General features: G+C 39.8%; 1 protein-coding gene across 1 annotated transcript; it reads left to right on the forward strand.

Moving 5' to 3' along the window:
- Positions 1-12797: 12797 nt before the first annotated feature.
- Positions 12798-23888, forward strand: LOC307124238 (polymeric immunoglobulin receptor-like; the record flags this gene model as incomplete). The annotated part of the gene is made up of 8 exons (XM_079813286.1): positions 12798-12897; positions 12994-13308; positions 13414-13728; positions 13807-14109; positions 14196-14513; positions 14591-14866; positions 22267-22353; positions 23242-23888. 7 exons carry the CDS (start codon positions 12798-12800, stop codon positions 22350-22352), a joined length of 1713 nt encoding a protein of 570 aa, XP_079669412.1. The 3' UTR covers position 22353; positions 23242-23888.
- Between the last annotated feature and the right edge of the window lie 3461 nt (positions 23889-27349).

The raw sequence follows: 27349 nt of genomic DNA on the forward strand, positions 1-27349 counted from the left end.
TATGTTTTGTATACTTGGCCAGTAAAGTTGATTCAGATCAGATGAGACACAGTGAAGCAGTGAGTCTGCACCTTCATGCACTGAAGTGTGGTTTTGTCTGTTTGTCAGTTTAATTCTGCACCTCTACATCATGTTTTTTCTCTTGTTTCATCTCAGATCACACATTCTTTACTGCACACTTACCCATAATCCCCTCTGATCTACACCAGCCACTTTACTCTACTGCACACTTACCCATAATCCCCTCTGATCTACACCAGCCACTTTACTCTACTGCACACTTACCCATAATCCCCTCTGATCTACACCAGCCACTTTACTGCACACTTACCCGTAATCCCCTCTGATCTACACCAGCCACTTTACTCTACCCATAATCCCCTCTGATCTACACCAGCCACTTTACTCTACCCGTAATCCCCTCTGATCTACACCAGCCACTTTACTCTACCCGTAATCCCCTCTGATCTACACCAGCCACTTTACTCTACCCGTAATCCCCTCTGATCTACACCAGCCACTTTACTCTACCCATAATCCCCTCTGATCTACACCAGCCACTTTACTGCACACTTACCCATAATCCCCTCTGATCTACACCAGCCACTTTACTCTACCCATAATCCCCTCTGATCTAAACCAGCCACTTTACTGCACACTTACCCATAATCCCCTCTGATGGCATCATACGTACCATTTCCAGAAGCATGAAGATCCTACAGACACCTCCAGAAACATGGACTCCAGCGCTGTCAGTTACTGCAGACTGAATTCACTCACAGACAGCAGAGATCACAGATCATCATACATGACCACCAGTTCACCTTGACCCTTGTCAAACAAAGTATTGTTCTTCAAACCACACTTTTTTTATTTCGTTATCAATAATTGGATGAGAAGCTCCTACTTTTGAATCTTCATATTAATCTTAAAAGCAGCAGTCTTTGAATATCTTTGCCATGAATTGTACCCATAATAATATATTTTTATATTATTGTTAAAAAAATGTTTTGTTGCTATATTAAAAGGCTTTTAAATGCAAGATTGATTTTTGTGTTTTTGTGAAGAACAGGCGTTTTTTTTTTTTCCGTCCAGCTCAAACCTACAGAAAACTGGTGAAGGTTCAGGTTCTCAGTTCAGTTTGATTGTGAAGATTAAACAGACTTACTCAGAAAACCCACAGAGAGACACACGAGACTGAACAGAGAGACAGAAGATGAACAGAAGACAATAAAGACTAAGAGCTGATCGTTCAGTAATTCACCTCAAAAGTGTTTATGATCAGTATAAACATTTTTCATTTCATAAAAGCAAATCAAACTAAATCAAAATAATAAGCCCCCCAAAAAAAATCAGTGACAGAGAATGATTAAAAAACCTTTAATTGACATACATTTGTACTGTTTAAGTGTATGTTCATTTGTCAGTACCATTTTAGACAAAAACACTGTCCATTTTACTGTAAATTTGACTTTATTTCCAGAGTTCTCAACATTTGTATCGTTATCTCTCTAGCTAAATTCCACAAAGTGTATCTTCATATGGTAGTAATGGTAAGAGTAGTATTCTATATACAAAAGAAAACACAATTGTCAATCTAGACAGAGATTTAACAGAATTACTGAATGTAAAGTGGCAGTTTATAATTGTGTTGTGATGTTATGGACGAGATCATCATACAGATGATTATCTGTTCTGTGAAATGATAAACCCAGTAGTTTTAACTAGGTTAAAGAGCATTGCTTGTAAACTCTTCGGCTTGTGGTTTTCTTTTGCTCTATTTATCTTTGAGTCAAACCAAGAAGCTCTTCAGCCGTTAAGATGTTTATCTTAACAATGGACACAGACTTTCCACTCCATAAAAGAGGCTGTGAATTTGTCATAATGTACGAAAAATAAAAAATATTATTTATAACATATCCCTGGTCTTCCTCCAAAAGGTTTTAGTAAGGTAATCTGAGATATCTGCTAGAGGGAAGTGAATCTCAAACCAGCAGTCCAACCAACTGCAGTCATAAATAAGTGTGCATTATAAAAGATCTGTTTGCTTTTCAAACGATAAAGTCCAGCTGTTCAACTAATATTGATTTTTGAAACACTGTTATAGTATTCATTGCTTTGCACTAATGTTAATCTTTATTCTGTGATGTAAAGACACAAATCTCCTCAGTACAAATCAGTGTAAATTGATAATAAGCCATTTTCAACTTTGACTCTGAATCTCATGCTCAGTGACACATTGAAAAGTTCTTATTTAGATTCTGAATATTCAAATACAACATACACGCGAGAGCCAATGAGGTTTTAGCGCAGTTCCGACCCCTCCCCTTTATCCTTATATGGCGCTGAGCGTTGTGTCCATTTGAAGGAAAAAAAGTTCACAGTGAATAGTGGAAGAATTTAATGTGAGTAAACAATTAAATGTATAAACCCGTTTCTCATACAAAGCTGTTTTATGTATTCAGACTTCTTGTCAGACTTCAGACCATGTCGCACAAAGGAGTATTCCGTTTGGCTGCCAGGAAAGTGTCGGCACGCCTTGCAAAATATTGCGTCCCTAGTCCGGCTTTATTCTATCCACTTAAATGCATCATACCATCTGCTTGAGAAGCTCCGTGCCTTGCCAGATATCACTCTGTCCGGGAATTTTTTAGATGTGGTTGGGTTGGCCTTTTGTGTATTTCTGACAGATCTGAAGGCTGGCCTTGCGACAGGGACCCACTTGCACGGTCAATTCCACAGTCAAATCCTACATCCACTGGGTCATAATCCTGTGGTGAAATGGGCTGCTGAGTTGATTGGTGGCGCTCCAGTAAAGGACCAGCAAATGACGAATTGTTGTCGGCTGAAGATTGCTTTCTAACTACTGGCTCGGCCTCGGAATCTAGATCCGTTGTGGTTGTTGCGTGAGTCTCGTCTGAACTAGTTCCTGAGGTAATGTTACCATCATCTGTTGTCCTTAACTGGGTGCTGGTAGATGAGTTCTTTCTCGGGTCAGTGCAAGGTTTTTTTAAATAATTTTGAATAGAGTTTTGTTTAGACACATCGCTGCTAGCTACAACATAACTGCAAAGTACAATGGGAGGCATGAAAACAAACTCACAGACACGAAATGGCTCAGGCAAGATAACGCCGCTAATACCCTAACACAGAAGTCAATCAAATTCATCAAGCATCATCCAGAACTACGTTATTTATTTTAAGAATTGAGATAACAGTCATGTTTGTAATTATATTAAACGCAATTAAATAATAATTAAATATTATACTTTTAATAAGTAAAATATTTCTGTAATAACTGTGTGGGCCTATTCATATACGTAGTGTGTGGGCCTGTTCCTATGCTTCTATTTGATCTTGACAGCAGTGGTCGCGCTGAGGCTTGTGAATCTCATAATATCTTTACAAATTCAAACAACATTACTATGCATTATGAAATGCTTCATTATATAAAATAGTACCAAATATTTGACTCCAAAAATTGCTGTAATATCAAAATGACTCCAATAGTAGCCCTTCTCTAAGTTTGTAACTATATGAACATTTTCTGAAAGGTCTGATTTCTTTAGGGATTGCGAGTGAGCGAGTGAGTGAGTGAGTGTGTATCCGCCCACGTGAGTGGGTGGGCATGTTTTTGTGAAATATCAGGACACAAATGTGTATAATGACATGGGTATGACATAGGTATTACAAAAAGAGGGTGAAATATGAGGACATTACCCATGTCCTCACTTTTCAAAATGCTTATAAATCACACAATGAGGTTTTTTTCACAGAAAGTAAAGTGTACAGTTTCCTGTGATGGGTAGGTTTAGGGGCAGGGGCAGTGTAAGGGGATAGAAAATACGGTTTGTACAGTATAAAAACCATTACACCTATGGAATGTCCCCACATTTCACAAAAAAAACCCTGTGTGTGTTTGTGTGTGTGTCCGCGAGAGTGGGTGTGTGTGATTTAATCATTGTGTTTGTTTGATATTTTGCGAGTCCTCTGAGCATTTTCCCCAGACGATTCCTGGGACTGACGGTAGCTGAAGCTCATTAAATATGCAAATCTTATCCAATCCTAGCCGTGGACATTTACTTCCAAGTGTTCAGTGCGGCACGCCCATTAAATCCGAGTGTTTTTCAGAGAGGCTCAAAACCAAGGCAGAAAATAGCCTAATACTTATTCATTATGATGTTTTTGAATGTAAAAACCACACAAACGTCATAAGTTGACCTCAGACAACAGTATAAAAAAAATTAAAAAGCCAGTTCATGACACCTTTAAGTAGAGACAACAAAGGCATTGAACATTGTCCGAAACGATTCATTGAGAGCATCAACTTGACTGAGACTGTAAACACAAATGTCTTATTGAATCATCTGGGTCCATCTAATGGTAAATATGTATTAATGACTGTTAAATGTATTGGTTTTAGTGAAATTATCTTTGTGTATGTTATTTGATAGAGTAGGTGCATGTTTCTTATTCTTCTGTTTTTTATTAATTATAAATGGAATTGATTACATGTTTCTTTTGAGTGTTTTTTTTATTTATTTTTTTATATATATATATATATATATATATATATATATATATATATATATATATATATATATATATATATATACATATATATATATATATATATATATATATATATATATATATATATATATATATATATATATATATATATATATATACTTGGACTCATTGTTCCTGTACGTTTTCATGAACAAAAAGAGATGAAGGAAAGGAAGCAGATGAACTCAAGTCTTTGTCCAGTTTGTGTTGTTAAACTGTCATCAGTAATGCTGAAGTTTGATTGACAGCTGCTGTCGGTGCTGCTGAATTCACAATGGCCTGTTAAAGTGACAGAAGCACCAATCAGACTTAGACTTCAGCTGATGAGCCTCTGATGATCAGTGAAAGAGCAGAAACACTGCAGACAGAATGAGAGGTTCGGATCTGAAGACATTTGCCTTCTTACAGGGCCGTTTTTAGGCATAGGCGAACTAGGCAGTCGCCTAGGGCGCAATCAGCTGAAGGGGCGCCAATGAACACATATCAGGGGTGTGTGTAAAGGGTGTCAAGGCCACCCTGATATATGATTGCCGCCCCCACTGGTTCCCCTAACACTATTGGATCAGAGTACTGTCAATTACTGTCTGAATGTTGCATGTAAAGTTTGCATTTGGAGCGCTCAACACCATTAGATCAAAGTGCTCGGTCAAAGCTTTGGCAAGGTAACGCTTTTTTAACCACACAATAAAGCTAAATTCAAAGGCCAATTAAAAAAACAGGTACAGTAAAAAGTGCACAAAACTGTATTTTGTTAGGGCCGTATTTGTGGCAGTTGAGAAATCCCGCAGTGAAATGGGCAGATAGTGTAATATTGCTCTGTGTGTATTATAGACGCAAGATCTGAATCAATATTTATTCTTGTTACTTTCATGTGACTGGAACAGCTTTTATACGTAGTTTCCAAATTGTATTTGTATATATTTGTTAATAAGGATTACAGTTCCAAAAGGGTATGTATGTATGTATGTATTTGTTAATAAGCAGTCCCTCCAGAAAAACGCGATTATGCGATCGCGTGATTTAACGCATAATCAGCCAAAGTCCGCATATTCATGCGGGGGCCGCATTTTTTCAAATACGCCGCACTTTCGCCGCATAAATTGCCTATTTCCGCGTGCAAAATATGCGGGGCTATCATGATTTCATAATCCCCGCATTTTCGTTGCAAAAAAAGTCATATATATTAGCAGAAAGTTGAAACATTTTCGTTTACTTCACACAAGAGCCGCCATTTCCGCCTATTGCCATGGGAACGTTTTGAAGTGACGTGATTACCTGACGCGAACGTCATCGAAAAGCTTCAAACCCCGTGGAGAAACCATAGATGCTGGTGAAACCATGATGAAGCACAAACTCCTATTGGCCAACAAAAATAACAGCAAAAGAGCAAAGCAGTTTCCCTGTGTGCTGACTGATTTCAAAACACAGCATCATGAAGCTTTGAAGCGTTATGAATCAATGAGTCGATTCAGCGGTTTGAAGCGTTATGAATCAATGAGTTGATTCAGCGGTTTGAAGCGTTATGAATCAATGAGTCGATTCAGCGGGTTGGATCGCCAAAGTCACGTAGCCTATTTCAGCAGTTTGACACGCGATCCGAATCATGAATCGACTCGATGATTCATAGCATCATGATGCTGTGTTTTGAAATCAGTCATCACTATATAAGTCGTTATTTAGTTTTTTTTGCACACAATACTATTATCGTCGCTTCATAAAGTTATTGTAGAACCACTGTAGTGAGATGGACTTTGTAACGACGTCTTTAGTAGGCTACCTTTTATGGGTCTTGAGAGTGTACATTGTGCCAATGGAGGCCTTTCTGAGCCATCGGAATTCAACTAAAATATCTTAATTTGTGTCCAACAACATAAAGGGAAGTCATTAATGACAGAATTTTCCTTTTTAGGTGAACTAACCCTTTAAGAGATTGCACTTTGTGCATTGGAAGCACTCAAATGTCTGTTTTGTATAGCGACATCTGTAAAACAGGAAGTTATTTATAAATTTTTTCAGAAGTTGTGGCATATTCCTTTTGTAAAGCTACAGAACTTGATTGACTAAATGTTTTGTAAATTTGAGCCATTATTAAGGTCTTCAATAAAACAAGATGAGAACTTAAATATTCCAGCACTTTCTGTGATGTAGTGCTTTTTTTCTCTTTCTCATCAAACCGCAGTTTTTGCAAGTTTTGCAAAAAAATTGCATAAATATCCCGCATTTTTCATCGCATTTTTTAAGAAAACGTGCCGCATAATCAAGGATTTTTGCCCGCAACAATCACAAAAAAAAGCCGCATTTTTCTGGAAGGACTGAATAAGGATTAAAATTAATACCAGGAATACCATGTTGCTTTTTAACCCCTATGAGTCTGAGCTGTTTTGGGGCCCTTTAGCAGTTTTGACATGCTCTGACATTTGTGCATTTTTCAATTGCTTGTAAACAAATTAATGGCAAAAGTGTAATTACACTGTATTCAGCACAAACTGGGCTACCATAATATGTGAGCAACATGTATGTACATGCTTGTATTTTTGAGAGAATAATGTTTATGCATAATTTTTGAAAAAATAAAATAAAATAAAAAAATAATAATTCAGGCTTCCAAACACACAATAGATATGTGTTCACAAGCCCTTTTTTTATTATTGGGTGTTTTTGTTTAGAGTTTTTGCTTTAAACTGATGTGAGAATCATTGAGCCTACTCATTCACATAAAACAATGTATTCATTTACAATTTGTAAAACACTTTTTCTTTACTCAGGCCGTGTGCGAGTAGGCATGAACGTCCCATGAATAATAATATGATCACTCCTGAGAAACAAAGACCTGCATAATAATGAGCTGCATAATAAATGAGCTTTAGGTAGGCCTACTAGATTTTAGGTTTACTAGATAAGTACAGTAACAGTAAAAAAAAAAAAAAATGTTTATGGGGGGAAAATCTTAATGTTTTTTACTTAAAGTTTTTACTTAAAGCAAGCTAAATTATCTGCCAAAAAAGAAACAAGATTTCAAACAGAAATGTTTTTGAAAGAAGAGCTAAAAAAAATGTGGGATTTAAAAAAACATAATGCAATGAAATTATGATTTCAAATAGTATTTGGTGACTTTAGGTTGATTGGGACACTTTTTCCCAGTCATTTCAATGACAAATATTTTCTGAATCATTTGTAAACGATCAAATACACAAAATACTCAAATATAATTTTGAGCTTCAGTCAGAAACATGTGAAATGCATGAGCCAGCGCTGAGACTATTGTCTGCTATATTGGTATCAAATATACTAACATATGTATTATACCAGTCTGTTATATTATATCAAATATATTAAAAACATTGATTCAAATTAAGATACAATTTATACAAAACGAAATTCAGTTTAAAGAAAGCAATTAACTTTCTAAAAAAACAAACAAAAAAACAACAACATAGGGTATAATATTTAAACATCAATATGAAGCAATATTCGTTTTAAAAACATTGATTAGTATTAAGATACAATTTATACAAAACGAAATTCACTGTAAAAAAGGCAATTAATACTCAAATATCATTTCCATCTTAAGTTAATTTATGAGAGGCGTGCAATGCAGCGCTAAGGCTATTGTCTGTTATATTGACTTCTTATAAAATAAGAAGCAACTATATTAAAAACATTGATTCAAATTAAGATACAATTTATACAAAACGAAAACAGGCCACATAAATCTTGTCTAAACAGTCTTGCATCATGTTGCATCAGGATTTATAATTAAACAGTCTTTTTGCGTTTAATATTCACAGATGCTAACTGAGCCTTTTAAACTTAGCCTACCATACAGAATCAGCTTTCCCTGAGGAGAATTATTCCAGGATTATTACTCAAAGCGATGTATCTGACCAATAGCTTCACTAGTTGTGTTGCATGAGTTGAGGTGTGTGTGGGCGTCGACTCATGGATCGCCTGTATTTGAATCTGAAAGAGCGCACGTTCTGTGGGCGTGGCCGCATTAGCCGGTAATGAGGCAGTAATGAGTTGACTGATATCTCCCACTTTTCACAGAGATTACATAAACACAGAATATTTGTTTTTCGATTTGATTTACATGATTTAAAACCTGACATTTCAACGTTTCTTTAGACATATGTCTCATGTTTCTGTGTGAAGGTTTAACAAAGCTACAGGTCGTTTTCTTAAGAGAATCAGATTAGACATCATTGAGAGAGAGGCTGAAGATCGCGAATCATGTTTGTTTCCCTTATTTTGCAAAAAGTACAATTTGTTTTTATTGTGACTGTACACAAAAAAAATAGAAACTTAACAGAATATAATGATGTATAACACTTGCATGAATGATAAAAAAATGACAGAGTTATTTGAGTCTCTTTGGCACTGATAAGAAAAAAAGAGAGCCGGTCGCGCTGGGTTAAGATTTGGCTGTCAATAAGGATTTCGCCTAGGGCGTCAAAATGGCTTGAAACGGCCCTGACAACAAGTTACAAAAGTTATGGAAGTTTATATGACAATGTATGATAAACGTATGATATTATTATTATAGAAGGAGTTGGACTCATCTCTTCACAGATGTTGGTCATCTGAAGTCCTGCAGGAGTTGGAGTTGTCTCTTCACAGGTGATGTCATTTGAAGTCCTCCAGGAGTTGAGTCGTCTCTTCACAGGTGTTGGTCATCTGAAGTCCTCACAGGAGTTGGAGTCGTCTCTTAAAGGGTGATGGTGATCTGAAGTCCTCACAGGAGTTGAGTTGTCTCTTCACAGGTGTTGGTCATCTGAAGTCCTTGCAGGAGTTAAATCGTCTCTTCACAGGTGTTGGTCATCTGAAGTCCTCGCAGGAGTTAAATCGTCTCTTCACAGGTGTTGGTCATCTGAAGTCCTCGCAGAAGTTGGAGTCGTCTCTTCACAGGTGTTGGTCATCTGAAGTCCTGCAGGAGTTGGCGTCGTCTCTTCACAGGTTATGTTCATCTGAAGTTCTCCAGGAGTTGGCGTCGTCTCTTCACAGTTGATGGTCATCTGAAGTCCTCGCAGGAGTTGAGTCGTCTCTTCACAGGTGATGGTCATCTGAAGTCCTGCAGGAGTTGAGTCGTCTCTTCACAGTTGATGGTCATCTGAACTCCTCACAGGAGTTGGAGTCGTCTCTTCACAGGTTATGGTCATCTGAAGTCCTTGCAGGAGTTGAGTCGTCTCTTCACAGGTGATGGTCATCTGAAGTCCTTGCAGGAGTTGAGTCGTCTCTTCACAGTTGATGGTCATCTGAAGTTCTCCAGGAGTTGGCGTCGTCTCTTCACAGGTGATGGTCATCTGAAGTCCTTGCAGGAGTTGGAGTCGTCTCTTCACAGGTGATGGTCATCTGAAGTCCTTGCAGGAGTTGGCGTCGTCTCTTCACAGGTGATGGTCATCTGAAGTCCTTGCAGGAGTTGGAGTCGTCTCTTCACAGGTGATGGTCATCTGAAGTCCTTGCAGGAGTTGAGTCGTCTCTTCACAGTTGATGGTCATCTGAACTCCTCACAGGAGTTGGAGTCGTCTCTTCACAGGTTATGGTCATCTGAAGTCCTTGCAGGAGTTGAGTCGTCTCTTCACAGTTGATGGTCATCTGAACTCCTCACAGGAGTTGGAGTCGTCTCTTCACAGGTGATGGTCATCTGAAGTCCTCGCAGGAGTTGAGTCGTCTCTTCACAGGTGATGGTCATCTGAAGTCCTTGCAGGAGTTGGAGTCGTCTCTTCACAGGTGTTGGTCATCTGAAGTCCTTGCAGGAGTTGGAGTTGTCTCTTCACAGGTGTTGGTCATCTGAAGTCCTTGCAGGAGTTGGAGTTGTCTCTTCACAGGTGTTGGTCATCTGAAGTCCTCGCAGGAGTTGGAGTCGTCTCTTCACAGTTGATGGTCATCTGAAGTCCTCGCAGGAGTTGGAGTCGTCTCTTCACAGGTGTTGGTCATCTGAAGTCCTCGCAGGAGTTGGAGTCATCTCTTCACAGGTGTTGGTCATCTGAAGTCCTCGCAGGAGTTGGAGTCGTCTCTTCACAGGTGATGGTCATCTGAAGTCCTCACAGGAGTTGGAGTCGTCTCTTCACAGTTGATGGTCATCTGAAGTCCTCGCAGGAGTTGGAGTCATCTCTTCACAGGTGATGGTCATCTGAAGTCCTCGCAGGAGTTGGAGTCATCTCTTCACAGGTGATGGTCATCTGAAGTCCTCGCAGGAGTTGGAGTCATCTCTTCACAGGTGATGGTCATCTGAAGTCCTCGCAGGAGTTGGAGTCATCTCTTCACAGGTGATGGTCATCTGATGTCCTCACAGGAGTTGGAGTCGTCTCTTCACAGGTGATGGTCATCTGAAGTCCTCGCAGGAGTTGGAGTCGTCTCTTCACAGGTGTTGGTCATCTGATGTCCTCACAGGAGTTGGAGTCGTCTCTTCACAGGTGATGGTCATCTGAAGTCCTCGCAGGAGTTGGAGTCATCTCTTCACAGGTGATGGTCATCTGAAGTCCTCGCAGGAGTTGGAGTCATCTCTTCACAGGTGTTGGTCATCTGAATCTTTACGAGAAGCTGGATCCAGACTGGAGCTGACGGACTCTCTAGCCAACTCTGGATGGGCGTCCTGAGATAAAACAGAACAGGAAAATAATGAGCGTAGGTGCGGTTCAAAGCATTAGACAAAGAAAATGATGTGAACTGATATAACTGGAGTACAAGATTATGAGATGCATTATGCGAATGCTTGGGTAAGGAGATTCGTCTTTAATCTAGACTTAAACTGGGAGAATGAGTCTGAGCCCTGAACATTATCAGGAAGGCTATTCCAGAGTTTAGAAGCCAAATATGAAAACGCTCTCCCTCCATTAGTGGACTTATATATCCTAGGTACTTCCAGAAGCCCAGAGGGCCCCACTTTATATTAGGTGCCCTTAACTACTATGTACTTACAACAAAAATAAGTACAATGTACTTACTGTGTTCAAATTGTATTGCAAAACACCTTTGCTGAAATTGAGGTGGGATACGGGTAGAGTTAGGGACAGGTGTGGTGGTATCGGCAAGTTTAAGGGTAGGGTTAGGTGTAAGGGAAGTGTCAACTGTGTAATTACAAATGTAACTACAGAAATTAATTACAGACTTAATTACTTGCAGGTATTTTTTAAAATGTAAGTACAATGTAAAAACATGTATGTACACAATAAGTGCATTGTATCAAATTATTAATTAAAACGTTAGTACATAGTAGTTAAGGACACCTAATATAAAGTGCCCAGAGTTTTGTGATCTTAAAGACCATGATGGATTGTAGGGTGATAGAAGATCAGTAAAATGGAGCTAAACCATTTAGAGCCTTATTGTAGGTCAGTAGCAATACTTTATAATTGATAAAAAAATAAAATAAAAAAAATTAATAGGTAACCGGTGCAGAGATTTCTCAGAGAAACAGAAAGATGAAATTATTAAATAATGCCTCATGATGTTCTCTTTATATAAGAGTGAATCAGCTTTTATAATGCACATTTCCTGATGTGTGAATTATATCAGCTGTATGTGGTATAAGTTGTACTATATCTTGTGTTTTCAGCATTTTCATTATGCTTTGTTGTTTTAACCTTTTATTTTAAGTTATTTAAAGGTAATTAATAAGACTTTAAATTAATAGACAACTCACGTGTAAATTAAACTGTCGTCTAGTCATACTTATATAGAGAAGATGAAGCCTGTGTGAGCTCTCAGTAGCACACACTGTAACCTCCTCTAGGTGGCGCTCTTTCAGTGTGATTAATGTAATATTCAGTCAGTGCTGATGGTGGGAGGGGCCAGTAAAGCTGCTCATTACTGATAAAGAGCTGAAGAAAGAGGAAGGAACTAAAGCAGACAGATGTAGAGACAGAGAGATTCAGCAGAAAGAAGACTGAACTCAACTCACAATGAAGATCCTCCTCATCTTCTTCACTTTCTACCTGATCTCAGGTCAGAGCTTTTCTCTTTCATCACTGCAGTAATGATGCTGTTTTCTGTTCATGAAGTTTCTGATCACAGTATCAATCTGATTGACAGGTGCAGTGAGATGCTTTAGCGTCACTGGATATTCTGGAGCAAGTCTTCTTGTTAGTTCATGGAAGATTTGGCATAAAGACAATGCTAAATACATAAGAAAGCAACAGAGTACAACAATAATACATTATAGAAAACACGATCAATGGATTAATGAAGGAAGATTCACTTTATTTTGCAATGATTTTGAAAATCTCATGATCTACATCAGAGAACTGAACACACAAGATGCTGGAACTTACCGGATTGGGGTTGAAGACTACTGGTCCATCGATATGATTCTGAATGTGGAAGAAGGTCAGTCATTTAAGATCAGCATGTTTGTGTAACGGAGTTACTTATCATGTCAAAGCTTTTATGTAAGTAAAATGTACCTTAATTTGTGCATCACAGATTCCTGTTGTAACGTGTCAAAGACAGTGATGGTGAATAGTGGAGAAACTGCCGCCTTCAGCTGTGAATATTCACAGAATCATTTTAATGATCCCAAGATCATATATAAAGAAGGAAGAGACTCCATTGAGATGATTTACAGCATATGGAATAATAAAGAAAGATTAAGTGTTTCTGATGACAAACATAAACTCATGACTGTGAGAATTACAGCTGTGACACCAGATGATGGAGGAGTTTATTTATGTGGAGTTTGGATCAAAGGACAATCGTACAGTTACTCCATTATTAATACTGTTCATCTGCACATCATGAGTGAGTAGGACAAACTATCAATGTAATTGAATAAGTTCACATTGTCAGTGTTCTTCAGCATTTGCTATAGATGAAAACACTTTGTATGATATTTGTGATTGACAGCTAAAGTGGGCGTGTCTAGAGTGACTGGCCACTCAGGAGGTCGTATGATGATCAAGTATGAACATCCTCAATACAAAACCAAGCCAAAATACATCTGTAAAGAGTCAGATGGATGTTCAGAGAGGAAGAATCCAGGAGTTCAGGATGAATGGATGGAGAATGGAGATGTTTCTTTATATAACGACACCAGAGCAGGAGTCTTGATGGTGTTTTTTAGAGAGCTGAAAGCTGCAGATGCAGGAACATACAGGTGTGGAGTGAATGTGTCTTACTATACTGAGAGCTTCACTGAACTTCAGCTGCGCGTCACACACGGTGAGGAACCACAAATACTTAAGCTGGCATGTATGAAATATCAATTCAGATTTTTACGTAATTTCTCTTGGTTTACAGATGCAACATTTCTGACTGAATCTGCTCATCTTGGTGAAGAAGTCAACATCACCTGTCAGATCCCAGAGGAACATAAAGTTCATTTCTGCAAAGAGGATGATAATCACATCTGCCAAACCATCAGCACATCTACAGTGACACAAATGAGTGGTTCATCTGAGAGAAATGAAGAGAGAGTTTTTACAGTGAGCATCAGTAATGTGAGCGTGAGAGATGCTGGAGTTTACTGGTGTGGAGCAGAAACCAGAGACACATATTTGACTTTCATCTCCCTGACCACCAAAATTCAGCTCAACCTCACCAGTGAGTGAATTCAGAGGATTTCATTGTAGTAAATGCAGTCTATTCAGAATCATGTGTGTTAAATGTGTGTGTTTGTGTGTTTGCAGTGTCTCCAGTAGTGAGACGTGAAGGAGAATCTGCTGAGATCATCTGCCCTTATGATTCAATCTATAAATCAAAGTCAAAGTCTCTCTGTAAGGGGAAGTGCTCCACTAGAGATAGAAATACTCTCAATGAGACTGTGAGAGAAGAGAAAGAGACCAAGACTGACAGATTGACTCTGAATGATGATGTCACTGCAAGTGTCTTCACTGGGACCATCACTGGACTGACAGCAGTGGATGCTGGGAAATACTGGTGTGCAGTGACATTAGAGAGAGACGTGAATTATCTTTACACTCATCTGATCGTCATCATGAACGAGGGTGAGGAAGGTTTGTTCATCTGAATATGTCAAACTATGGCTGTGAATTGATGTTCTTATATTTCTCATCATTTCCAGAGCTGAACTTGACTAAGTGTGAAGGAGAGGACATGTCAATCCAGTGCAAACATCAGGAGGAACATCAGAAATGCTTCTGCAAAGCACATGAACCCTCCATGTGTGTGAAGGATGGAGTTTCACTGGAGACGATCAGAGATGATCGATTGTCTTTCAGTGATGAAGCATCTACTGGAGTCTTTACTGTAAACATCACTGATCTGAGAGAAGAGGATTCTGGGATATACTGGTGTGGATCTCACATCCTCACTAAAGTCACCCTCACTGTTAAAAAGGGTAAGATATATTATTATTTCTCAATTGTCTTTGTTGCAGATTTAAATTATGTTTAACGAATTTGTTTGCCCATATAATCTTAAGATTTTTAGGTTAAGCTTATTTGGCTTGCTGTCTACTGATGAGGGGCTTGATGAAGCGGTTTCAACTTGAGCTCTGATATACCCCCAAAAAAGTGCAGAATAAATTTGAGACAGCAAGTTGGCTTTAGCACGATAAATGCTTAAGGATTTAAAGTTTTCAGGATACACAAATGCGTAAGCATGATACCCCGCAAAAGAAGTGAAAAATAGAAGCGGCATGAAATAGAGGTTAGAGATGTCGAGTGGCTCTGGTGATTTTCCACTGGAACATGAGGAAGCTGTTTATCGACCTGGAGTCATGAATGAACACTGCTGCGGCAGTGATGTTTAACGTGCCCCCTTCAGGAGCTGGGCTGGAACGCTTCTCCCTACTATGTCCACCATGTAGCGCTATGAGCGGGTTTTCGTCAACGACCTTTTTTCACTGACGAAAACGAGATGATAACTAAATAAAAACTAGTGTTGGATGACAAAAACTATGACAAAAACTTACTGTCATTTTTGTCAACAAATACAAACGAGACAAAAATGTTAGGGAGGGTCGATTAGGGAAGAGATCGGGTCAGAAATGATGTCCTGTGTAACAGATGCGCACATTTGATTTGAACGCGTGCTGATCTAAACACTGGAATACACGGCGCTGTTGCACTTCTACAGGCTCACAAATCCCCAATCCAGCGCTCCAGAGCTGTTCACAATCATTTAATAGCGCACATATGCCAGGCAATTGTTTATGAACTAATGCTGATCAATAATGACAACGTTTACTTTACGATGTTTATATAGTAATATACTATAAATAGTTTTAGACGGTTGTAACGATGCATATTTTATCTCCTGAACTTGAATGAGCATCCTGCATCTGCAATAGTAAGGTGCAGACATTTCAAAATAAGAGTTAATGTGTATGTCATGCATTATTTATTCGTTTTTGGTTACAAAATAAACTGTATTTAATTTAATTCTCATTTAATATATAGTCAGGAGGAAAGACCAGTATTTGACACATATTCAATAAAGTATCAGGGTTAACTAAAACCATTAAAAAAAATCTTCATTACTTGAAATTAAATAAATGTTAACTGAAATAAAAATAAATAAATAAATAAACAAACTTATTTGAAGCTTAACCTGATATGGCTACTATATAAATACAACTATATAGATGTTTTTAAAAAACAAACAAAAAAGTGAATTGAGCTCTCTTTCATATATGTTTAATGCCAAAAACAAAATGATGTCAAAATGTCAGTCGGTTATGTAAGGCTTAAAAGCTTAATGTATTACAATTTAACTAAACTCATTAGATTTTAGGAGACTAAATCTACTGTAGATTTAGTCGACTAAAATCTTATGATATTTAGTCGACTAAAATCTTATGATATTTAGTCGACTAAAACTAGACTAAAACTAAAAACAATTCAGGTGACTAAAATATGACTAAAACTAAATTGCATTTTAGTCAAAAGACTATGACTAAAACTAAATCAAAATTTGCTGTCAAAATGAACACTGGAAAATGGACCACTGATATACAGAGTGAAACTCCGTACCACAGAAAGGAGCAGCATACGATATATAGATAAACACAGAGCTACCATCTTTCTGATAGAGGGGTTTAGTTAACGTAAGGACATAAGGGCCCACTTCGTCCGAGGGACTTACGATCCTTGGTACCTCCAGTCTACTTGTTCAGATAGGAGTGTCCACACTGCAATCCAAATGGGAGAGCTCTTGCTGTGTTTCAAAGGAGAGAGCCCTGATATGCATGAACAGGATACTCACTTTGTAAGTCAAACGGAAGAGCCCACACTGGAAGTCAAACGGGAGAGCCTGCACAGTATCTGGACGCGGGAGCCCACACTGCAATTCGAATGAAAGAGCCCATTCCAGGAAAAGGGAAAAGGGAGAGCTCTCACTGCATCCAGATGAAAACAAACCCTGCAGAGCTTGGCCAGCAGAAATATGCAAAAATAGTAGGGAGAAGCAGTCCAGTCATAAGCAAGATACTAGTGTTTGGTGTGGTTGTTTAATGTGATGTATATCCGATCGAACGTATGCTGGAACATCTGAGACTGAGGAGAGGTAAGCAGCTGTTTATATACTCTGGCTGTTGGCTGTTGATTGGAAGATTAGATGGGCTCGGTCCTCCCTAAATTACGTTTGGAACTTCAGTGGAGAGCACTCAGCCAATTAACAATAAGAGGTATATATACGCAGCAGTCCTACCTCCATCTGTTGACAGTTTATCAGCATCCCTCCACCATCCTTTCTCCACACTTTTAGTTCTAACCACTTACATACACGGGGGTACTCTGGGTTCGTGCCAAATTCCGAGCTCGAAGCCCTCCCCCCGGACAGCACGCCAAATACGCATTTAAGCAAATTTTAACTCCATAAATTATATGTAAGTTTGAACTTGTGAAATGTTCAGGTCTCATGAACAATTGGGGTGGATCTACAGATGTGTCAATGAGGCCACTAAGAAAACCATGTTTTTTTTTTGGTGGATTGATTACGATTTGTATAACCATAGTTTTGCTACAAAGTCCATGGTTAAACTATGGTTAGTGTAGCAAAACCATGGTTTTATACGTAGTAAAACATCTCGGTTACATATGTAACCTTGGTTCCTTGAGTAGGGAATGAGAATCTGCGGAGCTGTCGCAATGGAACACCTTCGGTGTGACGAATGTCTGAAGCCCTTCTACCATCACGCCATTTTATTGGCTAGTAGCACTTAGCACTGCCCCAAAAATATGTCACGTATGCTTCATATCAGATTTTCAAAACGACGAAAACAAATTATCGAAGGTAAGGGAATGGCTGGTGTCACAGTGTCCCGTTCCCTGGAACCAAGGTTACATAAGTAACTGAGACACAAATATCCTCCAGAGAAGAGCCTTTAAAAAGAGCTAGAGAAGAAGATTCCTCTGGTGGAATGTGCATGCACACCTAGAGGCTGCAGAGATAGCCTTGATCAACCAATGATACATTCTCTGTTTGGTGATGGCAGCTCCTTTATTTTTACAGCCAAAACACAAAAAATTGCTCCGATTTACACCACTGGGATGTACGGTCGACATAGATCTTAAACGCCCTCGCTGGCCAAAGGCCAAGAGGCCACATATCACTCCCAGTCTCTGAGTCAGGAGGAGAAAAAGCCTCCAAGACCACTTGCTAGGAACAAAAAGGGGTTGAAGCAACCTTAGGAACATAACGTGGCCTAGGTTGCAACAAGACTTTAACCAAACCTCGGGGCAAAATCCATACAAGAAGGGCTGATTGAAAGAGCCTGTAGATCCCCTATTCTCTTAAGGGAGGATAGAGCCACCAGAAAAAAACGTTTTAAGGGTCAAGAACTTTTATGACACCGACTCCAATGGCTCAAAGGGGTTACCTGCTAAACCTTACAGGACGATAGAAAGATCCCATGAGCGAATACATACAGGGGGCAAAGCCTAAGCCATCCAATGAACTGGATCCAACACTGCATGAAAAGTGGGATTTTCGACCCCGTAAACGCCTGTAGACTCCCGGAAATCTCCCTAATTTTCGGCAGTTTTCGACAATTTAGAGGCAGCGAACATCGCGTTCGTCTGTGCCACAAATTGTCGTAAACGAACCATGACGTAGGTGGAGAGCCCCCCCGCTGAGAGACCGCGGAGGTGCGACGCCTCTAATTAGCATATGAATAGCAGCGAAACCAGAGAGTCAACGGCCAGACTTGAAGTTACTCACTCAGTATTGGCTGAAGCCACTACTTTTAAACAAGAAAAATCCCTCGTGATTGGTTGGCAGATCACTGCAAACCAATCATTATTGGTCACCCTGGCTCAAATATAAATCCCAATAATAATAATAATAAATATATAATTTATGTTGTAATGATTTATGTTTTATATTAAATGTTATTGTGCTATGAAGTATTCATACCATCAAGGAATATATGGGAAAATTATACGGACCGTGCCGTTTATTCAAAGAAAGAGCTTCATTTATAAACACACAGCTGTTTATTCAAAGAAAGAGCTTTATTGTTAAACACACAACTATGTACAGTGCAGCTGTAATGTCTCTTATGTTGTCCTCCAAAAACGTCAAAAAGAAGTGTTCCAAACACATTCGGGAAACACAGGCGTATATGGTGAGTTGCCCTGTATTTCGGTATCGCCTCTAATCTGGGTTGCAAAGTGGCACAGAGTTCGGAGAGCTCCAGGCTGCGAGAGGGCGGTGGTCGAACAATCCATCCAGACACCCCGTGAACAAAGCCGTCTTCCTCATCAGATATGAGTTCAATGGTCGCGCACTTCCAAATGTCCATCTCATCCTCAGCCAGCACACTCTCGCTTCCAGCAACTGTAATACATCCTTGAAGACAATAAGCAACCTGAAAAATACTCACATTGACAAAAAACGGATCTAATGTAATAAATCTTACCCTTTTTCTTCTTGATCGACAATGTAAGTTCAGGTTGTTTGTATCTGAAGCTCCGGCTCGTCGATTCATAATACGTCTTACAGGCAGCTGGAAAACAATTACATGAGATTGGTAAAAACAGCCACGGTAAAATTAAACAAGGAATGAGAAAAACATTAGAAGTTATACTTACACACAATTTCGTCGTGATCAGCGGTTAAATCTGGACTCGCGGAAATCGCTCCAAGCAGATAAGAGCTCACGGCTTCGTTATGAGGCGAGGATAGTCTGTGTAAACAAAATGTGCAGTTTTAAGCTCGGATCTATTAATGCATCCATTTCCTTATACAGCTGAATAAAAGCATATTCTTTAAATCGTAACGTTACATTACCCATGCTCTGGTTCATAGCGCCTGCAGTTTGCCTCAGAGTTGTGAAGACGCCAGACAGCTGAAAATTAGTCGAAAAAGTTGGCCGCGTCCATGCAGAGGAGTTGAAGGGGAGCTGAAGGCGAGACGGCGTCCTGTCATTGTTGATCACGAAAAAGCAAAGCAGCAAAAACACAGGAAATGTATTTAAAAAAAAAACACGTCTATTTAAAGCTTGTCTTAAAGTTTTGTACGCGTCATGGCCATGACCTCGCACGTGATTGGACGAGGGCGAGAAGCTCGTCGGGCTCCTCCAATCACATGCGAGGTCATTGTTATAAGGATGTTTTCCAGAATTAATGAAAAAACTCTGTACTAATACATTTTCCTGGACAGAATGGAAAATGTATTTAGTACCACATGCATGTACAGACTACAGTTCTCGCTCACAAATTTGATGGGATTAGAATTGATTGTCTTGATATAGTCAGTTTATGACAGTTTACAAAGAAGGGAGTCTAACAACAAACTGATTTAATTTTTTTTTTATTAAATTAACAAGAAAATGAAACAAAAGAATGTTAAGAGGTGAATAAAAAAAAAAAAAAGTTGATGTATTTTGGCTGTGTGTGTGTGTGTGTGTGTCTGCCTGCACAGATGTGTATGTGTGTGTGTGTGTGTGTGTGTGTGTGTGTGTGTGTGTGTGTGTGTGTGTGTGTGTGTGTGTGTGTGTGTGTGTGTGTGTGTGTGTGTGTGGGCATGTTTTCGTGAAATATCAGGACACAAATGTGTATAATGACATGGGTATGACATAGGTATTACAAAAAGAGGGTGAAATATGAGGACGTTCCCCATGTCCTCACTTTTCAAAATGCTTATAAATCACACAGAACAAGTTTTTTTTCACAGAAAGTGAACTGCACAGTCTCCTGTGAGGGTTAGGTTTAGGGGCAGGGGCAGTGTAAGGGGATAGAAAATACGGTTTGTACAGTATAAAAACCATTACGCCTATGGAATGTCCTCACATTTCACAAAAACAAACGTGTGTGTGTGTGTGTGTGTGTGTGTGAGTGTGTGTGTGTGATTGTGTGTGTGTGTGTGAGTGCGTGTGATTGTGTGTGTGTGTGTGTGTGTGTGAGAGAGAGAGAGAGATAGAGAATCACAAGAGTCCGGAAATCAGTCCACAGAGGGGCTTAATTTATCCCTATATTCTTCAGCCTCATTGAGGTTTCAGACCACCAGCTCCAGAAAAACCTATTATATTTATTTTCACTTTATTTAAGTTAATGGGTGTGGCAAAAGTGCTTCAATTACATATAGGCATAACACCGTAACTTTTTATTTTGTGTGTATTTTTTTTTTTACATGGTTATTGCTAATGACATACAGAGTAATTAATCTACTCTGTTTGCCCGGACAAGTTGAATCTGCTTAAAAAATTGGAGCAAACTGGTTGCCCTGAAAATTTAGTAATGTGAACTAAAACGAGTACATTTAACTTAAAATGTTTTAGTTAAAAAAATTCAGAACCTAGATAAAACTCCCCCTGCTGCTACTCTGGTTTGCATTTGTGTAGCTCACAGCATGTTCATTTACATGATAAAGCCTCCCCTAGAATTAAGGGGAGGGGGGGTCATGGGGGGACAACTGCCAAGCAAGGCCCACGTCAATTTCCGACAATTTACGGCAGTTTTCGGTGTTGCCTGCAAATTGCCGTGCACAGTCGTAAACCTGAAGTTTCACGGCAATCTACAGTGCCACATACTGACGAAAATCCCACTTTTTATGCAGTGCAAGCCACGCTGCCTGCACCAAGAGGCAAACAGCTTCCACTTAAAAGTATACAGGTGCCTCGTGGAAGGGGCCCTAGAGTTAACAATAGTAGCTGTAATCTCAGCAGAGAGACCAGAATACATTAACGTGCCCCGCTCAAGGGCCACACCCACAACTTCCATAGGTCCAGACGGGGGTGCCAAATCATACCCTGGGCCTGATTGCTTGGCGAGATCCCTTGGCTTTAGATCCATCATTGGAATGGTCTCATGTGGGGCAGGCCCAGTTTAACCACAGGGGATGCTGCTGCCATACGACCCATCAGTCTGCGAAATAAACCAACGTGGACTAGACGTCCTAAGCTGAACTGACTCAGACGGTCCTGTTTAGACGTCAACTCCACTTTAATTTTCAACCAAAATATGACGTCTGACTGATGTTGGATTAGTTGGAGTCCAACGTCTTCCTGACGTCGCACTGACGTACTTTGCCTGCTGGGTTCCATGATTTGGCCCTCTGTAATTTGGACCTCTGGACCACCAATCACAGAGCTGAAAACTTTAGGCAGAAAAATTCTAATATGGAGAAAATGGGCATTTACACAACACAAACTGAATAGGCAGATTTGAAGGGTTTATTTCCTCAAAAAAAATGTGTTGTCTATTGTCAAATTATAAATTCCTAAAATAACATTAGAAGTGATGGTTTTATAAAAAAAGTATAATCATCACTGTATGTGTTGTTTTGTATTTTCAGATTTCTCTTTGTTCAACATTATTTCAATATGTTCGACTCTGCTGCTGATTGGAGGATTCACTGTGACTGAGTGTTTATTACGATGAGGTGATGCTGTCCTTCACACACACACACACACACACACACACACACACACACACACACACACACACGCACACACACACACACACACACACACACACACACACACACACAAACAAACCTAAATCAGAACATAGACATTTATTATGAAGCTGATTATAAAAACTAACCAAAAATCAAATATCTATGATGTCTTGGATGTTTTGTCACTTGTGTTCATTTATGATGCTGTGTTGAGATCTTGCATGTGAAGCAGATTTAACTTTACTCTTCGATTCAACTTCCCACAAACCATTCAGATGTACACCACCCACATAAATCTACTGCACACTTACCCATAATCCCCTCTGATAGTCAAACATTACCGTAGGGCTGGGCGATATATCGCATGACATTGTTAGGCGCATCTCGTCAGTAAAGCCGGTTCCTTGATTAGTAGTAAATCGCCAGTAAATCTTTCAGATAGAGCGGCATTTACTACACAGAGCCGTAGTTCACTGACAAGCTGAGCCATATCGCATTAATTATCACGGACGTATCGCCTGCGATAATTAATGCAATATGGCTCAGCTTGTCAGTGAACTACGGCTCTGTGTAGTAAATGCCGCTCCATCTGAAAGCAGGTGATGGCGATTTATTACTAATCAAGGAACCGGCTTTACTGACGAGATGCGCCTAACAATGTCATGCGATATATCGCCCCGCCCTACATTACCGTCAGTTGAGCTTGACCCTTCTCAGTTTTCTTCAAATCACATATTTTCTTTAGTCATCATTCATTTGAAACAAACATATTTTTAAGTTTTTGAGAATATTTTTTTTGTCTCAAAGTTTCTCATGAGCGCTGGAGGTGTTTTGTGGTTTTCTGATGAACAGGCTGTTTTTTCCGTCCAGCTCAAAGCCACAGAAAACTGGTGAAGGTTCAGGGTCTCAGTTCAGTTTAATGAAACACGTCCTCAGGAAACCCACAGAGAGACACAGAAGATCAACATCCATTGTGAGCAGAAGACAAAGACTAAGATCCGCTTATTATTACTGAAGAAGTTTCAAAAATACAAATTCAGTAATTAATTTTAAGTACTGAATAAGAAAAGGCTGATTGGACTTTTTTTTTTTACTTCAAATAAAATAAAATCAAGAAATTAGATGAAAAGCAAATAATTTTCAATGTCTGTAAAAATACTATAAATATCATCATGTTTGCATTGTTGAACCTTGTGTATTTCTGTTCATTTTATTTTACAAAAATTTTATAAAAAAATTATTTTATGCAACTGCAGGTTTATCACTGGAAATATATTTCATATTTTGTAATTATTCTGTAAATGTATCTTATATTGTTTGTGCACTTCTGCTCTCGATTGGTGGATTCACTCCAATGGTTTGTAAATGAATGGTATAATGTATGGACTGATTAAATGGAAACAAAGTTCACGGTTGAATGGTAATTTTTATAGTCAGAGCAGAAGGGAAGTTTACTGTAAATAGTTGATGTTTATCCTTCATGCTGAACATTAAACATTAAACCTTACTGAAATACCAAAATGACTCTTGTCAAACAGTTTATCAAATAAGATTTTCATGATCTTAAGGTGATGCGAGTAGTACATGTTTGTGCAGAACTCGTGCCCACAGTGCTTGGGTGTTTTCCAGGTTTTTACTAAGTGGTCAGTGAGTTAATGAGAAACTATTGCACTTGTGGTTTTCTTTTGTTCTTGCTCTTCTTCGTATTGTGTTGGTCAAACCAAGAAGCTTTTCAACCACCTGCAGGTCTGATAAAAACAGAAAATGGTTTCTTCAGCAACAATGTTCACACACTTCGTGAAGAGATAATATTATATTTATATTCATAAAGAGATAATATTATTTATAATATTATAAAAATGTTATTTATAGTATAATGCAATTTTTCTTTCCAATGTTTAAAAGTAAAAAAAATTTTTTTACTTCTAGCTCCAGTCATAAATCCGTTTGTAAATGTCTGCTTGCTGATGAAGTTCTGTCATCACGAATGTTTGGACACTTTTCTCTGGTTATGAGTCAGTAAACACTGGCAGACACCGCCATGAAACATTTGGCTCCATCTAGTGGCAAATCTGAGTTAATGTCTGATTTCTTGATTTTATTGCAATGAGCTTTGTGTAGTTGTATGCTAGTTGAAAGTGTAGGTTGGCACCACCTCGGTCCTCAAATCCTCCGGCTCAACCTTGGCCCTCTGGTTCAGTGGCATCACCCTGACTCTCCAGCCCTCTGGCTCCACCTGTGTCCTCACTCCCACCGGCTCCACCTCGGTCCTCAAATCCTCCGGCTCAACCTTGGCCCTCTGGTTCAGTGGCATCACCCTGACTCTACAGCCCTCTGTCTCCACCTGTGTCCTCACTCCAACCGGCTCCACCTCGGTCCTCAAATCCTCCGGCTCAACCTTGGCCCTCTGGTCCAGTGGCATCACCCTGACTCTTCAGCTTCACCCATGTCCTCACTCCCACCGGCTCCACCTCAGTCCTCAAATCCTCCGGTTCAACCTTGGCCCTCTGGTTCAGTGGCATCACCCTGACTCTACAGCCCTCTGTCTCCACCTGTGTCCTCACTCCAACCGGCTCCACCTCGGTCCTCAAATCCTCCGGCTCAACCTTGGCCCTCTGGTCCAGTGGCATCACCCTGACTCTCCAGCCCACTGGCTCCACCTGTGCCCTCAATCCCACCAGCTCCACCTCTGTCCTCAAATCATCCGGATTAACCATGGCCCTCTGCTCCATTGGCATCACCCTGACTCTCCAGCCAGCTGGCTCCACCTGTGTCCTCACTCCCACCTGCTATACCTCGGTCCTCAAATCCCCCGGCTCAACCTTGGGCCTCTGGTCCAGTGGCGTCACCCTGATTCTCCAGCCCAGTGGCTCCACCTGTGTCCTCACTCCCACCGGCTCCACCTTGGTCTTCCAAGCCCCCAGCTCCATCTCAGGCCTCAAAGTCCTCAAAGTGTTGTTAAACTGTCATCAGTGATGCTGAAGTTTGATTGACAGCTGCTGTCCATGGTACTGAATCCACGACGGCCTGTTAAAGAGACAGAAGCACCAATCAGACTTCAGCCGAAGAGCCTCTGATGATCTGTTTTCACACTTTATTCTATTTAAGCCTTTTCATTATGTTGCATTAATTCAACCTTTCGTTTTATATTTAGCTGTCTTGTATGTTTACTAAGGCTGTACGATTAATCGAAAAATAACCGAAACCGACAATCAGAACCTCTAACCGACGTATTTTTTCCCATGTCGGTTATTTCGGTTTTCACGTGACTCCGCCCCGTCAGTCACATCAAGTGCAGTTTGCAGGCACACAGAGATGCAGGAGCAGTTATCTGTGTTTATAGATGCCCAGACTCACTATAGTAACTGCATGTTTTACACCGTTTATACAGATCAGTTAATTTCTGTTCTTATAGCCTATGCGCTGACACACACACACACACACACACACACACACACAGAGAGAGAGAGACGGCACAGACCCTGGCGCAAGCCCCGAAGCCAGATCGCTTTGACTTTCGTGCTCATAAAGTTTGTCAAGTAAATGCGTTTAAAGGCTTGCTAGTTTCAACATTTAACACGATTGTGCACTATTCAAAAACAACAATACGGAAAACTTCTCCGTTCAGTGCTCAGCATTTTTCTGTGACACAGAGCCGAGCTGTGTCGCGTCTCTGAAAACGCGCACGCCCTGAAGGCAGACCTCTATCAAGTGCGTCCTCACAAAGTTTGTCATTTGTCGGTGGTTTAAGCCCTGCCAGTTTGAACATTAAAGCGAGTTTCGACCATCAGATGTGTATTATGTTGAACTAATGCCTGATATATTGTGACAAACGAACACTCAGACAGAAGCTCGCGCAGAGAGCAGCGCAGAAACGCAGTGTCAACGCTGTCCTGTGACTAAAGTAAAGGAGCTTAGGAACTCAACCGTTATAGGCATACATTTTAATACCTTTGCAGTAAGTACAAACCACAGCTTCATAATGAATAGAGACAGTAAGAGTAATTCACACACACAATCACTCTCTCATTAATGCATTCAGATAAATGTAATGTAGGCCTATGTGCTAATGTATCTGTATCTGATGTACAACAAGCAGAAATCTGCCCCATAGACAATAACTGCTGAAAGTGAACCGTTTCCTTCAAGTACTTTAAAGGTCCCGTTCTTCGTGTCTTTTTGAAGCTTTGATTGTGTTTACAGTGTGCAATATAACATGTGTTCATGTTTCGTGTGTAAAAAAAAACAGTATTTTTAACACAATTTACTTATCTGTATACCGCTGTTTTCACTGTCCTAAAAACGGCTGATGACTTCCTTTATTCTATGAAGTCCCTCCTTCAGAAATACGTAACGAGTTCTGATTGTGCCAGCGCTTCCCGTGTTGTGATTTGACAGCAGCTTAGCGAACGTGGAAAGGTCACGCCTCTTAACGGGAGATATATGCGCGCTTAATGATCTCTACAGCGTCCCTGGGGAAGCCAAACAAAGGTGATTTGACTCCGGGATGAAAATAACAGCGTCTCGACGACATGGCGACAAACACAGTCAAACGCAACACTTCCTTTTCTCCACGCGACACGTCCTCTTCTCCACGTGGGACAGCAACAAGACCACGCCCCCTTTTTGCGCGTAGTCTTGTGGGCGGAGGTTAGTCTGTTCTACTGCTCTACTGACGTAATTAAAGAAGGAAGTACCAGGATGTAGTCCAAGCCGGCCGTTCGCTGTAGGCTTTGAAAGGGAACTTCTGTTAAATAAAATATCTAGCTTGGCATTGAACTTTGAGCTTTATAATTTTACAGGTATTATTTATGCTCTAACAGCAACATTACACACTAACTAAAGTTTGAACAATGGGATCACGAAGAAGGGGACCTTTAAAATCACAAAGAAATGCACTTTTTCATTAGAAAAAAAAATCCACCTTTAATAGTAGAAAATATTTACAGTACAAACCTTATCAGTGAACTTACTCGAC

This window comes from Gobio gobio (assembly GCF_949357685.1).
Source record: "Gobio gobio genome assembly, chromosome: 3".
NCBI classification, from domain to species: Eukaryota; Metazoa; Chordata; class Actinopteri; order Cypriniformes; family Gobionidae; genus Gobio; species Gobio gobio.